The sequence below is a fragment of the Micromys minutus genome, assembly GCF_963924665.1.
Source record: "Micromys minutus genome assembly, chromosome: 1".
In the NCBI taxonomy this organism is placed as follows: domain Eukaryota; kingdom Metazoa; phylum Chordata; class Mammalia; order Rodentia; family Muridae; genus Micromys; species Micromys minutus.
Window position 1 is genome coordinate 220,997,067 of NC_137969.1, and position 12,708 is coordinate 221,009,774.

Sequence of the window (12,708 nt, forward strand, 5' to 3'; positions counted from 1 at the left end):
TGGATGACCTGGGCCAGCCACCTACCTAGCACAGGCATATATGTAACAAAAACTAGCTATCCTGGATTACTTCTGGATCACGCTGCTAACACCCTATTCCCTAGACTCTCCTAAAAATACACAGTATAAAAACTGAACTGAGGACATGGTGGTTCGTGCACGTAATCCCGGCACTAAGGAGACTGAGGCAGGAGGACTGTGAGCTTGAGGCCAACCTGGGCTACATAGCAAGAGCCTGTCTCAAAAGTGAATCGTGGTTAGACCACTGTGGTGTGATGCTTGGTATAACTCTGTGCTCCACTGGAATGCTTTACTCGAAAAGAATAAACTCCTGTTTATCAATTGGTCTGTGGTATTTTACTTTTTGTTTGTTTGTTTGTTTTTGTCTTGACTATCTAGGATATAGAAAATCAGCTTGCCATGAAATCTAAAGCTCTGGATGAGTTGAGACAAGGTTCTCTGACAATGGACGGGGGAGACATACCGTTGTTAGAAGACATGGCGGCTGGGATTGAAGAGCTGTTTGAAAAGAAGAATAATGTGACCAGCCAGGTACAAGGCATGCCCCAATCTGCTGTTGGTCCTCATAAAGTCTTTCATTTGTTGTGGCTGTCCTTTTATCACGGGAGATTTACCCCATGTTAAAAAGCCAGAGAGCTGCTAGGAGACATCCTGAAGTGAAAGGAAGTTATTTCAAGTCTCATTTTATGTCCTCAATAGTTGAAGGCAGGCAGGAAATCCGCTTGGTTATCTTTGTTTTATCTAACATACTCAGGCAAGCATAAATGTCTCCTCCTCTCAGACCAGCAGAGCATCTGGCATTGTTTCCAGGTCAGCCTCACAGCAGCAGTTAGGAAAGAGCCCCCAAGCCTGTAGGAGGTGCAGCAGGGAGTGTGGGATCTGTAGCACATAGCCCCAGGAGCTGGGAGCAGGGTCAGCATTAGGGGAACCCCAGAGGCCAGAAGAGAGATTGGAGGAAGAGTGTGCAGGATGCACTGGGAGAGAAAGCTGAGGCGTGCTAGGGTGTTTACTTCCCACCCGGGAAGGATGCTCAGAAGGCTAGCCATTGATAATGTGTTGGCTGCTGTTTCCTCCGGCATCCCCACTGGGAGGTAAATAAGTCGCTGAAATCTGCCTTGACCTCACCTTCCTAGTGGGGAGTGAGAACAGGCTGTGTGTTTGAGGTCCGGAGGCAGCCTGCAGCCTTACCACTTCCACCTGACTCTGGGGAAATAGGGATGAGCCGCATCAGTCATGTGTCAGTCGAGTCTGTTTAAGTTACTCTGCTCATGACCAGGAGTCAGGAAGCAGGCAGTGACGGAACCAGAGCCTCGAGGCGCTCACGCAGAGCAGGACATACACGTGAACAGTGAGAATGAGGTAATGCGTGTGTCACGTAATCATAGCGTAGGAGGGATTCGATTTAGACAGTGCAGATAACGAGATCGTAAAAGAGACACACGAGTAAAGATCCAAAAGTGAAATAAGTTTTCAGTTGATTTCTTTTCAACAAAGGTGGCAAGATCATTCACAGGGAGAAGGGGAATTTTTTTTCACAGTAAGAGACGGGGTCAACCGGATATTAGCATGAAAGAGAATGGCACTAACTCAACGCCACATCCAAAACCTAACTTGAAATGAATCAGACATAAATGTAAGAGTTAAAACTACAGACCCGTAAGAAAGACAACACAAATGTTCATAACTGCCTTCCGAGAGGGGACCCCAAGCAGCCAGAGGAGGGGCAGAGAGCTGAGCTTCATCAGAATTGAGCACCTTGTTCTTTTGGAGAACATAGCAGAGAAGTGCAGAGGGTGGGGACAGAGACGGGGGAGCTCACACGCTCATCTGTGCCCCTCGATTGTTTAAGTGACTTTCCACTAGGAGTAAGGGAAGATAGAAAACAATGGAATCCAAGCTGTGTCTCTGTGAAGGGGCTCGTCTGTCCAGTATAACGGGTTACAGAGCAGGTTACAGACGGGAAACAGGAGGTTGCTTGAAATGACGTCTCTCCATAGAAGATGGCTTGAATGGCCAATAGGCATGCCAGTAGCTGTCAGAGGAATACAAATCTAAACCACAGTGAAATGCCAGTCATACCCATGAAGAGGGCAGCACTAAAGACGGGCAGTAGCAGGTGTTATAGCAAGGATGTGTTCAAACACTGCCGGTGGCGATTAAAGTGGTCCAGCTACATCGGGAAGGTTGCATTGCCGTTCCTTGAGGTTAAACATGGACTGGACATGACCTGCAGTTCACTTGGGTGGTGAATGCTTATAGCTGTCTGATCATGATAACCCCAAAATGGTAACAGCCTGTTGTCTATCCAGCTATGGATGTCTTAGTAACATGTAATAGGTATTTCTTTACTGTGGGATGTTATTCAGCTGTAATGTGTTATAAAGCAGCAATGTATTCTATACCAATGGACTTTAAAACCTGATAAGTAGAAACAATTACTTATTAAAAAAAAAAGACCATGTATGAATCCATTTATATGAAATATTTAGTACAAGCAAACCATTGGAGACAGAATTTGTAGCTGGAGGAGTAGGTGTGACTTCTAAATGGATATGTCTCTTTTTGGAGTAGGGAATGTGGTCTAAGATTGTAAGATTTTAATCTTTAAATAGGTAAGTTATATGAGGTGTGGGCTTTATCTCAGTAAAGTGTCGGTTTTAGAAATGCAGGAGGCAGGCTGGGGAGCTAGCTCAGTTGATGGGGGACAAGTGTGAGGACACATGTTTGATTCCCCAGCACCGAGGAAGAGAAGAAGCTGGTCGCGAAGACACGAATGTAATTCCAACAGCTGATGGCTGACAGCGATGACCGCACTTTCCTATCTCTGTGGTCACTTCCCAGAGCCTGTTTTCTGGTCTAGCAAACAGGAATGAACACAGGCTGACCTTTACTGCCTTCACAGTGACTGATGCCTATCTCGGCGCTCAGTTCTCACATTTACGTAGATTCCTGCCTCTCTTTTCTACTCTGTTAAGGCTTCCTTAGTGAATTCCTTCTCTTTCCCTCAGTCCATGTGTGTGGTGTCTTTTGGGATCAGTGCTGGCTCTGGCGGTGCATTCCTGTGATCCCAGCTCTCAGGGGGCTGAGTCAGGAGGATTCCATGTCCCGTGCCTGCCTGAACTAAATGCAAGCACTTTTACCTGCCAGGCCATCTCATGGCCCTTTATATCTTAAAATACTTATGTGGGCCTGGAGTTTATCATGTAGCTTAGGCCTCAGCATATGCTGTCCTGCGTCAGCCTTCCAAGTGTTGGGATTAGAGGCACGTACGAACCATCATGTAACTTCCTTGATTGTTCTCACTAGGTAGCAAAATGCTGAGCTCATGTCACCAGACTGAACCAGTGGATAAAATATGCCTGCCCTTCATGCGTGCCTAGCATGAGTGCACTGCATGTTTCCCTCCAGCTTGTGATGGCTTTGCAGAAGTCACACCTAAGCCCTTACACTTAGCATCTTACACTTAAAACACTGTTGTAGAGGTTTTTCACAAACCTTATTGGTGTGCGTGTGTGTGTGTGTGTGTGTGTGTGTGTGTGTGTGATCTGTTTTTAATTAATTTGCTTTGTGGATGAAAAAACCAATTAACGAAGTTAAATAATGTGTCCAGAGCCAGAGGGCTGGCAGAGTGATTGAACCCATGCTCAGATGCTCTTTCTTGCCTGGTATCTTGCCCAGAGTCTGTCATGAGCTTCTTGATCTTGGGGCTCTTTCCCACTCGTCATATTAAAACAGCATTCTTTGAGGTCTGTATGCACCTTAGCCCAGCCTTCCCACCTTCTGGACGTTAGTGGGGGTCTCCAGTACTTTCAAGTTGAAATGTCTAAATCGGATACAATCCTAGGTCCCCCGAGAGGACATAAAACGAGAGACTGTCTCAGAACGCTAAGTCGGGGTTTCCGCTTTCCCGTAGGCCCAGCAGCTCAGAGCCTCCGTACAGTCAGTGCTTCAGGAGTGGAAGGCCTGTGACAAGCTGTACGACGAGGCCAGCATGAAGACAACCCAACTCACGTATTCCATGGAGCACAGCAAGCCTACTGTCTTATCACTGCAGGCCTTGAGCCGCCAGGTGCAGAACCTTGAGGTAAATGAACCAGTGTGGCCAAAGGTATTGTGGGTAAAAATTAAAGGTTGAAGCAAGCGCTATAATGAATGCAGGCACTTTTGTACTGTTTACAGAGGGGCCAAAGGCAGTGTGTTAGCTAGAGGTATCAAAGGCAGGGCTTGGGACGTTAAAGTCAGTCACATGAGACATAAGAAGTTTTAAGTGTAACTTGAATTTTCTATGTATTTCGTGGCCTTTGAAACCATGTGTGTGGACAAGGGTTGTGTGATCAGCAACTTGATACTTCTAAGTGCGGCTCGAGGGAGTGTCTTGTCAGTCACCTCCTCCTCATTCTTGCTTGTGTGTCACTGTCCCATAAGGTCCACACGTTTGTGTCATTGGTATGCAGTGTCAAGGGTCAAGAAGCTGTTACCTTCTGGGGTGGGATGGCCAAACCATCTACTTTTAGCTTTTTCTGTGTCCTCAGGCCCTTCAGGATGAAGCTGAGCATGGGGAACGGAGCTGGGAGAAACTGCAGGAGGTCATTGGCACACTCAGGGAGTCCTGCCCCTCCATTGCTGGTATAATGGAAGAGAAGAGCCAGGATGCTCATTCGAGGTATGCCCAGAATGCAGTTCGAAAAATTGGTCCTTAGGCCTCCTAAAAGCTTCTGCTCCTTCACAGTGATGGGCTTCTTAGTCATGTGGCTCTTCTTCGGAGCATGTAGTTCACAGTGTGAAGGCTCGATGTCATGAGAGTGTTCATATGTCTCAAACAGTTTCTGAGATAATCAAGCTAGAAATGCTCTAACGAAGCCATTTCCAGAGTGCATCCTTCACATGTCCTGGGAACCCCAAATCAGCAACAGAAACACCGAGGAATGGGGAGTCTGTAGGATAAAGTGGGATGGGTGTGTTCAGAACATCTCTTGGACCCAAAGCCCGCCACAATATGGAGCAGTCAGGTTGCTCTGGAGCATTCCCCACGCAGATTCCTGTGCTTCAAAAGCAAACCCGTGTTCAGTAAAGTATAGGACCGCAAACTGCAGAACCTGGCAGGCTATCCTCAGGTCTCTGTTGAGTCGTCGCTGAAGGGAAGACGATAAAGTATCCAGCTCCACATTTGCTTTCAGCGGCCCTCCCTGCGTAGGCAGAACTGTTGCTGTAGAAGGATTCAGGTCACTGCTGCACATCCAAGCTCACCCTTGTCAAAGGTGATTTCTGTTTGTTGTTTGAGTTGCTGCAAATTGAGTGCAGGCCTTGACGGTGCTACTCAGATGCTCTACCACTGAGAGACACCTCCGGTCCCATTCATGCAGGTGCAACAAATGATCTGCATGCAGAGTGCTCTTACAAGCAACCGTTTAACACGGTCATCCCCTACCCCTTCTCCTTCATTCTCCCTCCTCTTCCCCCCTCTCCTTCCTCCTGCTTCCTTCTCCTCTTCCTCCCCCTCCTCCTCCCTCTCACCCTCCCTCTTCCCTCTCCTACTATTCCCCTCTCCTCATTCTCTACCAGAACCTCACTGAATTATTGGCTGTGTAGTCCCAGCTGACCATAACCTTGTAATGATTCCTGACTTAACTTCCTAAGTAACTGATAAGATTACAGTCAGAAGCCAACACCTGTCTAGTTTGTTTTTGTTTTTGTTTTATAACATGGAAAAGTTTTTTTTTTTAAGAGTAAAAGGAAAGTAAGATAAAAAAATCTATAAATGGAATATGTTTTTCATTTATTTTAACTTGAAAATAAAGAAAATTTTGTTTGTTTTATAATTGCACAGTAAATTTATTTGATACAAGCTCAGTAGAAGACCTATTTAAAAGCCGGGTGTAGTAGTGCAAGCCTTTAATCCCAGCACTTTCGAGGCAGAGGCAAGAGGATCTCTTGTGAGTTTGAGACTAGCCCGGTCTACAAAGTGAGTTCTAGGGCAGTCAGAGCTACCTAGTGAGTCCCTATCTCAAAAAAACAAACAAAAAAAATCAAAATAAATCTCTCTACTTTTACCTTCCTGGTAGAGAGTGTGAATAGTTTCGCTACAAGGACAGGATGGAACGAGGTCTATGTTGTTAATGTTACACCACCAGGTGGACCCAGGTGAACCAAGACCTCGCAGATCAGTTGCAGGAAGCCCGTGGTCAGCTGCAGCTCTGGAAGGCTCCTCACAACGCTCACACAGAAGCAGCAGCCTTGCTACAGCAGCAGGAAGCAAAGTTCCAACAGCTTGCCAGTACCAATATGTCTGGAGACAACCTGGCTGACATCCTGCCTCGGACCCTGAAGGACATACAAGTAGGTGCAAAGCCTCGAGGGAAAACTCAGCCACGTTTGCAGAACAGCCAGGACAATTGAGGGACAAAGAAGTGACCAGACAGGGCACAGGGCACATGGGACATGTGGGGCTTGAAGAAGTGGCGGATGGTCAAGGGGCTACTATCACCACCTCTTTCCAAGTTCACAGGTCTGTTGTCGTCATTAAATCAGCAAAGCCTCATACAGAATCTGAAATTGAAGGCATGAGTGCGTCGCTTGGTCATGGGGCTTTATCACAGTAATAGAAACCTTGACTAAGACAGGTCTATATGTGCATGTATGTATGCACACGTGTAGGTGTCACAGAGGCCAGACGGTGTCTGATCCCTTAGAGCTGGAGTTACTGGTGATCATGTCAGAATCTCTTGCTTTAAAGTAATCCTGGGTGGGAGGGGCTAGAGAGATGGCTCGACAGTGATGGGGGAACACTCCTTCAGAGGTCCCTGCTTCGTTCCTCAGCACCAATGCTGGGTGGCTCACTGTGCATCCTCAAAGCGATGACAGGAAGTCAAAGCAGGGCAGCTACTGAAGCAGGAACACAGCTCACTGGCTTGCTCTTCCTGGCTTGCTTGCTTAGGTAACTCAGAACTAGTTACTTAAGGGGTAACTAGTTACCAAGGGGTGCACCACCTTCAGTGAGCTGGGCACACTCCATCAGTCATTAATCAAGATGCTCTACAGGCTTGCCCACAGACCAGTGTACTGGGTCACTTTCCTCAGTTGAGGTTCACTCAAATGAATCTAGCATGTGTCAAGTTGACAGAATGCTAGCCAGCACAACACAAATAATCTGAAGCAAAAATAAGTCTTGATGATGTTGGTGGTGGTGGTGATGGTGGTGGTGGTGATGGTGGTGGTGATGATGGTGGTGGTGATGATGGTGGTGGTGATGATGCTGGTGGTGGTGATGATGCTGGTGGTGGTGGTGATGATGATGCTGGTGGTGGTGGTGGTGATGATGCTGGTGGCAGTAGTGGTGATGATGTTGGTGGTGGTGGTGGTGGTGGTGATGGTGATGGTGGTGGTGGTGATGATGGTGGTGGTGGTGATGCTGGTGGTGGTGGTGATGGTGGTGATGGTGGTGATGATGATGGTGGTGGTGATGATGCTGGTGGTGGTGGTGATGGTGGTGGTGGTGATGGTGGTAGTAGTGGTGGTGATGGTGGTGGTGATAGTGGTGATGATGGGGACTGGGGAGATGGCTCAGTGAACTAAGTATTTGTTATGCCATAATGAGGACCTGGTTCAATCCTCAGCACCCATGACAAAGGCGAAATTGAGAAATCCAATGCTGTGGACATGGAGACAGCAGGGGTCACTGGCTAGTCACCCCAGCCAAACCAGTAAACCCAGGCCAGTGAAGAGACTCTGATCCAAAATATAAGAAAATAAAATGTAGAGTTCATTTGCACCTGCTCGTAGCCACACATACCCTCAAATATCTCAGAAATATCAGCCCTGGCCTCAGTGCCATGGGAGTGTGGCTTTCCAGGAGATTCAGTGATTTTAGACTATTTAATAACAGGGCAGTTTGAGCTGTGATGTTTTCCAATACTTAGAGGAAATACTCAGAAAACACAAATACTCTATAGTATGAAACATGGTAACAAGGTGTGTTTCATATTTTGGGCCACTCTAGGTCAGAACAAAGTGAACATCAGAGTTAATAGATGCCCTGAGGTCCGCTTGCCTAGTGAGATGCTGGGGACTCTACATGAGTCCATTATGTCAGAAAGGCCAGGGGCAGCCTGTAGTGGTTACTGAGATGATGGGAAAGTCCGTCCCTCAAGTGTTAGACAACTAGGAACACAAAGCATGAGAGAAGCCTCCACTGTGTTGGTCAATGGCAGGTTCAGTGGAAACTGTACATTTCCAAGCAGCGCTGGTAGGATACATTGTATTAAGAAAACCTAAGCTTTCTCAGCTGTTTGAAATAAACACCAACTGTAGCAACAAAACGTTTGAAGCACAGTGGCAGGGGTTTGGGGTTTGGGAGTTTGGGGTTTGGGGGCTGGTGCAGAGAAATCACCACTCCGCTGTCCTTTCTCCTTCTCCAGGGCCTGCTTTGTGACCTGCGGAAAACCAAAGAGGCCTTTCTTGAAAACTCTGTCCTCTCGGAGCAGCTGCCGCAGCCTGCGGAACACAGTACCCCCGGGCTCCATTCTGGACAGCGGCACGCCCTGCAGACAGCTGCTCGTTTAGAAAAGATGCTGCTGGCAAAATCAAACGAATTTGAGGTTTGTCTTGCTTTTCCATTTAGCGGCGACTCTGGCCCTCTCAGGCCACCCTCTACTGTTTGAGTCCTGTGAAGCGTCCATACTGTTTGGGTGGCACCGTAGCAGAGTCTTGCTTACACATGGACAAGGGCCCGCTCTTAAGCAACCCTCTGCTCTTCATCAAACGTGTTAATTTAACAAGGAGCATGCTTTATACCCTGTTCAGATCTCGGTTATCTGGATTCAGAGTAAAGTAATTGAGATACGGTGTGGCTGCTGGAACCACAGCTGTCCGCTGGAGTCTGCGTTCATCTCCTGAGTTATAATGCTTGAATTAAGAGAACAGAATACTCCCTTCTCTGTGTGGAACTGGTCTAGAAGACCCCAAGGCACAGGAGGAAATTCCAGGGCCTTTACAGAGACCTTACGTGATGTTGAGCAGAAAACAACTCTCAGCAGCTCATAGTGTGCTTAATTCTGTCTTACATACTCAGGAAATTTTCCTAATGAAAATGTCTCTTTATAGATCGTTCTGGCACAGTTTAAGGATTTTTCTGACCGGCTGGCATATTCGAAAGATCTTATTATTCATGAGGAAGAAAATTTAAATAAACTTTACCATGAGGAGAAAGAAGAAGTTCCTGACTTGTTCCTGGTATTGGCAATATGTGTCTTAACCTAAGGGCTTAGATTTTCTGTGGGGTAAAACATGAGCTAATCACTACTGCACGAATCTGCTCGCACCCGGCTTACCTGAGTTCCTTTACGTCTGCATCCTGATTAACTCATGAGCACAGTCATTCTCTTCCCTCTTATCCCTGCTCTATCTTCCTAAGGTCTCAAAGCGCAGACCATTGTGGGACTCTGTTTTACTATACCTATGTTATTATGCACATACTGTCCATAGATGTTTTCATCTTGAGATCATGATGAACTAATTTCAGTGAACCAGAATAGTCGAGGAATTCTCTGTTGTGATTAATTGTTTTTTTGGTTTTTTTTTTGTTTTTTTTTTCTGGTCAGTTTGAAGATCAAATAGAAAATATTCAATTGAAATTGAACACTCTTCCTTTTTAATTACCATAGTAGGTTTTGTATAATTAACATAAACTGAAATGAAGGGACTGAGGCATTCTGGATCCAGCAAACTCCCAGAGATCAATATTTCTGACCTCCATGAGGAGTCAGCAGATGATAGCATGCTATTCAAATCCCAGACCACTGCTCGGTTGTATAAACAAAATTGTATTTAATCCCAGACGTCCTTCCACTCGCACATTCCCCATGAGAGATTCTAGGCTCTGAGTACAGAGCGGAATGGTTGCTTTCCAGACAAGATGGCCTACAAAGCTAACACCCTGATGGGCCAGCCATCTGCAGAAGAAGTTTCTTGACCCTACCCTAGAGTATGACAGCAGAGTGGGGGGGACGGGACGCTGGATATTGTGGAAGGTCACTTAACACACTGTTGACCTGTTGTTGACCTAAAGGCTGTCCCAGGAGTAGCTTTAAAAAAAAAAAAAAGTTTTGGTAAGTCTTTTCTTGTGATCTCACACATAAGGAAAATATGAGTAGACTGTTATGACTGGTTTATGCGCCACACTTAGCTGGGATCATATTAATGATGAGATTTTTCACTTGATGTATAGGTACACTGTATAGCTTGTTGAAGGTCAAGTTATTGGCCAATTATATATGTTATATAGGACTTGAAGGTCCAGATGTAGTCTTTAAAAAGACTGCAACTCATTTTTAGTATTGCTTAAGACAAAATTTAATATCCCTTCCTGCTTCTTGGTCCTGCTTCGGTATTATTCGTATTGTTACTTTTCTCGTGGCTTTGAGGAAGGGTTTGGAGACCAGCAGGATGACTCTGCAGCTGGAACCCATGTAAACATGAAGGAGGAGAGCACCAGTTCCATTTAGGTGACCTCTGACCTCCACATCACACATGCACACACATGGTAATAGTAAAGGTTTTAAAAAGAAAGAAAGGGCATTTTGGTTTGTGGTTTTAGGGTCTACAGTCAACCATGGTAGGGAGGGCATAGGGGCGGGAGCATAAGGCAGCCTGACACATTGTAGCACGGTCAGGAGGCAGAGAGAGAGGAAGGGGGGAGGGAGAGAACTGTTGACTTGCTTCTCTCTTTCTTCAGTCTATGTCTCCCAGCCTATAGGCTCTTCCCTCCTCAGTTAAATCTCTGAAGACACCTTCACAGACATTCCTGAGGATGTGTCTCCTAGGTGATGCTAAATCCTAGGTTGACAGTTCAGAGAACCATCGTCCCATGTGTAGAGGCTGGCATCCCCAGATAGTGCCACTGAGAAGTCTAAGTTCATGCCCAATTCTAGCTCTAACTAGCTGTTTGACTATATGTAGGTTGGACTACCTATTTGGGCCCTATTTCCACTGGTCTTTAATGTAAGGAGGTCAGTTCATCTTGTAGACAACTTATGTGTACTTTTCCCCTCACAGAACCATGTGCTGGCACTGACAGCCCAGTCACCTGACATTGAACGTTTGAATGAAGAGAGCCTCAGGCTCTCCCTCAGTGACATAACAATAAAGACGTTGCAAACCGTGAACCGGCAGTGGATCAGGGCTACGGCTACAGCACTGGACCACTACAGGTCAGAGCATCCTTCCTCCCCTGCCCCTTCAAGGGAAGATAGAATTAAGTTCATTATTATAAGGCTCAGTTCTGTTTGTTTTCAAATCTTTATAGCAAACTTCAGGGAAACGGGTTGAATGAGAAGTTCCTTCATTACTGTGAAAAATGGATCCAAGTTCTGGAGAAGATACAAGAATCACTCACAGTGGATGTGGCCCACAGCCTCCCAGCTCTTCTGGAGCAACAGAAAACCTATGAGGTAACCTGGTGCTCTGCCATTCCTCAGCCATATCCCCTGAGACGCAGGGCACAGGGAAAAGACATTCAAAGGAAACACCGGGAGTGCCTGCCTCCCTTCATTGTCACCAGTGATCGTAGGTACTGAGGAATAGCTCCTATTACTAGGTCTGTTTTTTATTCAGTATTCCCAGTTCCTAGATGATATCAGTATGACAGTCGAACGTATTTCGCAGTTGGCTACCGGTAACTTGAGAACTAATCATTTCACAGACCCTCTTGAGAGCCTTACTAGGGAGCATAAATCCCAACTCCTGACAATGGAATCTATCAGCTGATAATTTAATATTTTGATTTATAAACAGATCTTAGAAGCTGAAGTCTCTATAAACCAGACAGTTGCTGATGCTTATGTGGCCCACTCCTTACAACTCCTGGACACAGCAGAAATAGAGTGGAGGTAGGCTGTGAGGGGTTCTGGAGCTAATGCACTTGGTGGGGCAGGCAGGCCTTCTGATGCAAGAGGGGGGTGCAGTTGGTGTGGCATTCTAGCCCATTGATACAATGCCGAAATGAATTGCAATCACTCAGGGTAATTGTCTCTTACCTATGCCTTTGTCTAAAGCCTTTGGGTTCTTCTCTCTAGTAAAAGTCTTGAACTACAGCTCTTAGACACATACTAGGATCTCTTCCTTCTAACTGCCAACAGTAAACCTTGACTACACCTGTGCCCTGCAGCCTCACAGTGGGGCCAGCCTTGTGCTTCTACCTTAGGGCTATGCGTTATGGCCACAAAAATGCTAATGATGCCTTTTCCTGTTGTAAGGGGATGGAGTTGGCTTTGAGTGATTCTTCGGTATTATCCTTTTCTCTCCACTTTCTCCTACGTGAGGTTTTGTTATTTGAAAATATGATGTAAGGTGCTGCTATCCCAGGCATGAAGCTGTATGGTAGTCATAAGAGGAGAAAAGTCTCCCCGGGCATCCCCAGTGGAGTCCGTGGGCAGCAGCAGGCAAGCTGGGCAGAACTCTGAGGCCAGGCCTGCTGAGCACAGCCGAACCACTTCACTGACATGGCCAGAATCCAGAGGTGGCCCAGGTGTTCGAACATTTCTGAGTGTCCTGGTTGGTACCATTTACCCTCTCCCTGCCCCCAATCTATAGCTGAGAAATCTGAAGCCCTCGGGTGATACGTGCAGGTCTATTCCAGGGTAATACGCTATTTTGAGTGCTCATTATGACAAATATGACTTGCCCCAAATAAAG

The 12,708-nt window shown here is 46.3% G+C and overlaps 1 protein-coding gene across 1 annotated transcript in view; it reads left to right on the top strand.

Moving 5' to 3' along the window:
• The window catches only part of SYNE2 (spectrin repeat containing nuclear envelope protein 2), a 259,839-nt gene that overhangs the window by 194,699 nt on the left and 52,432 nt on the right, over positions 1–12,708 (top strand). The window contains exons 85-93 of the mRNA XM_080930654.1: positions 400–552; positions 3,935–4,105; positions 4,554–4,684; positions 6,153–6,357; positions 8,436–8,615; positions 9,121–9,249; positions 11,071–11,225; positions 11,321–11,465; positions 11,809–11,903. Of these exons, the coding sequence (XP_080786780.1) occupies positions 400–552; positions 3,935–4,105; positions 4,554–4,684; positions 6,153–6,357; positions 8,436–8,615; positions 9,121–9,249; positions 11,071–11,225; positions 11,321–11,465; positions 11,809–11,903 (1,364 nt within the window). The remainder of the gene's footprint in view (positions 1–399; positions 553–3,934; positions 4,106–4,553; positions 4,685–6,152; positions 6,358–8,435; positions 8,616–9,120; positions 9,250–11,070; positions 11,226–11,320; positions 11,466–11,808; positions 11,904–12,708) is intronic.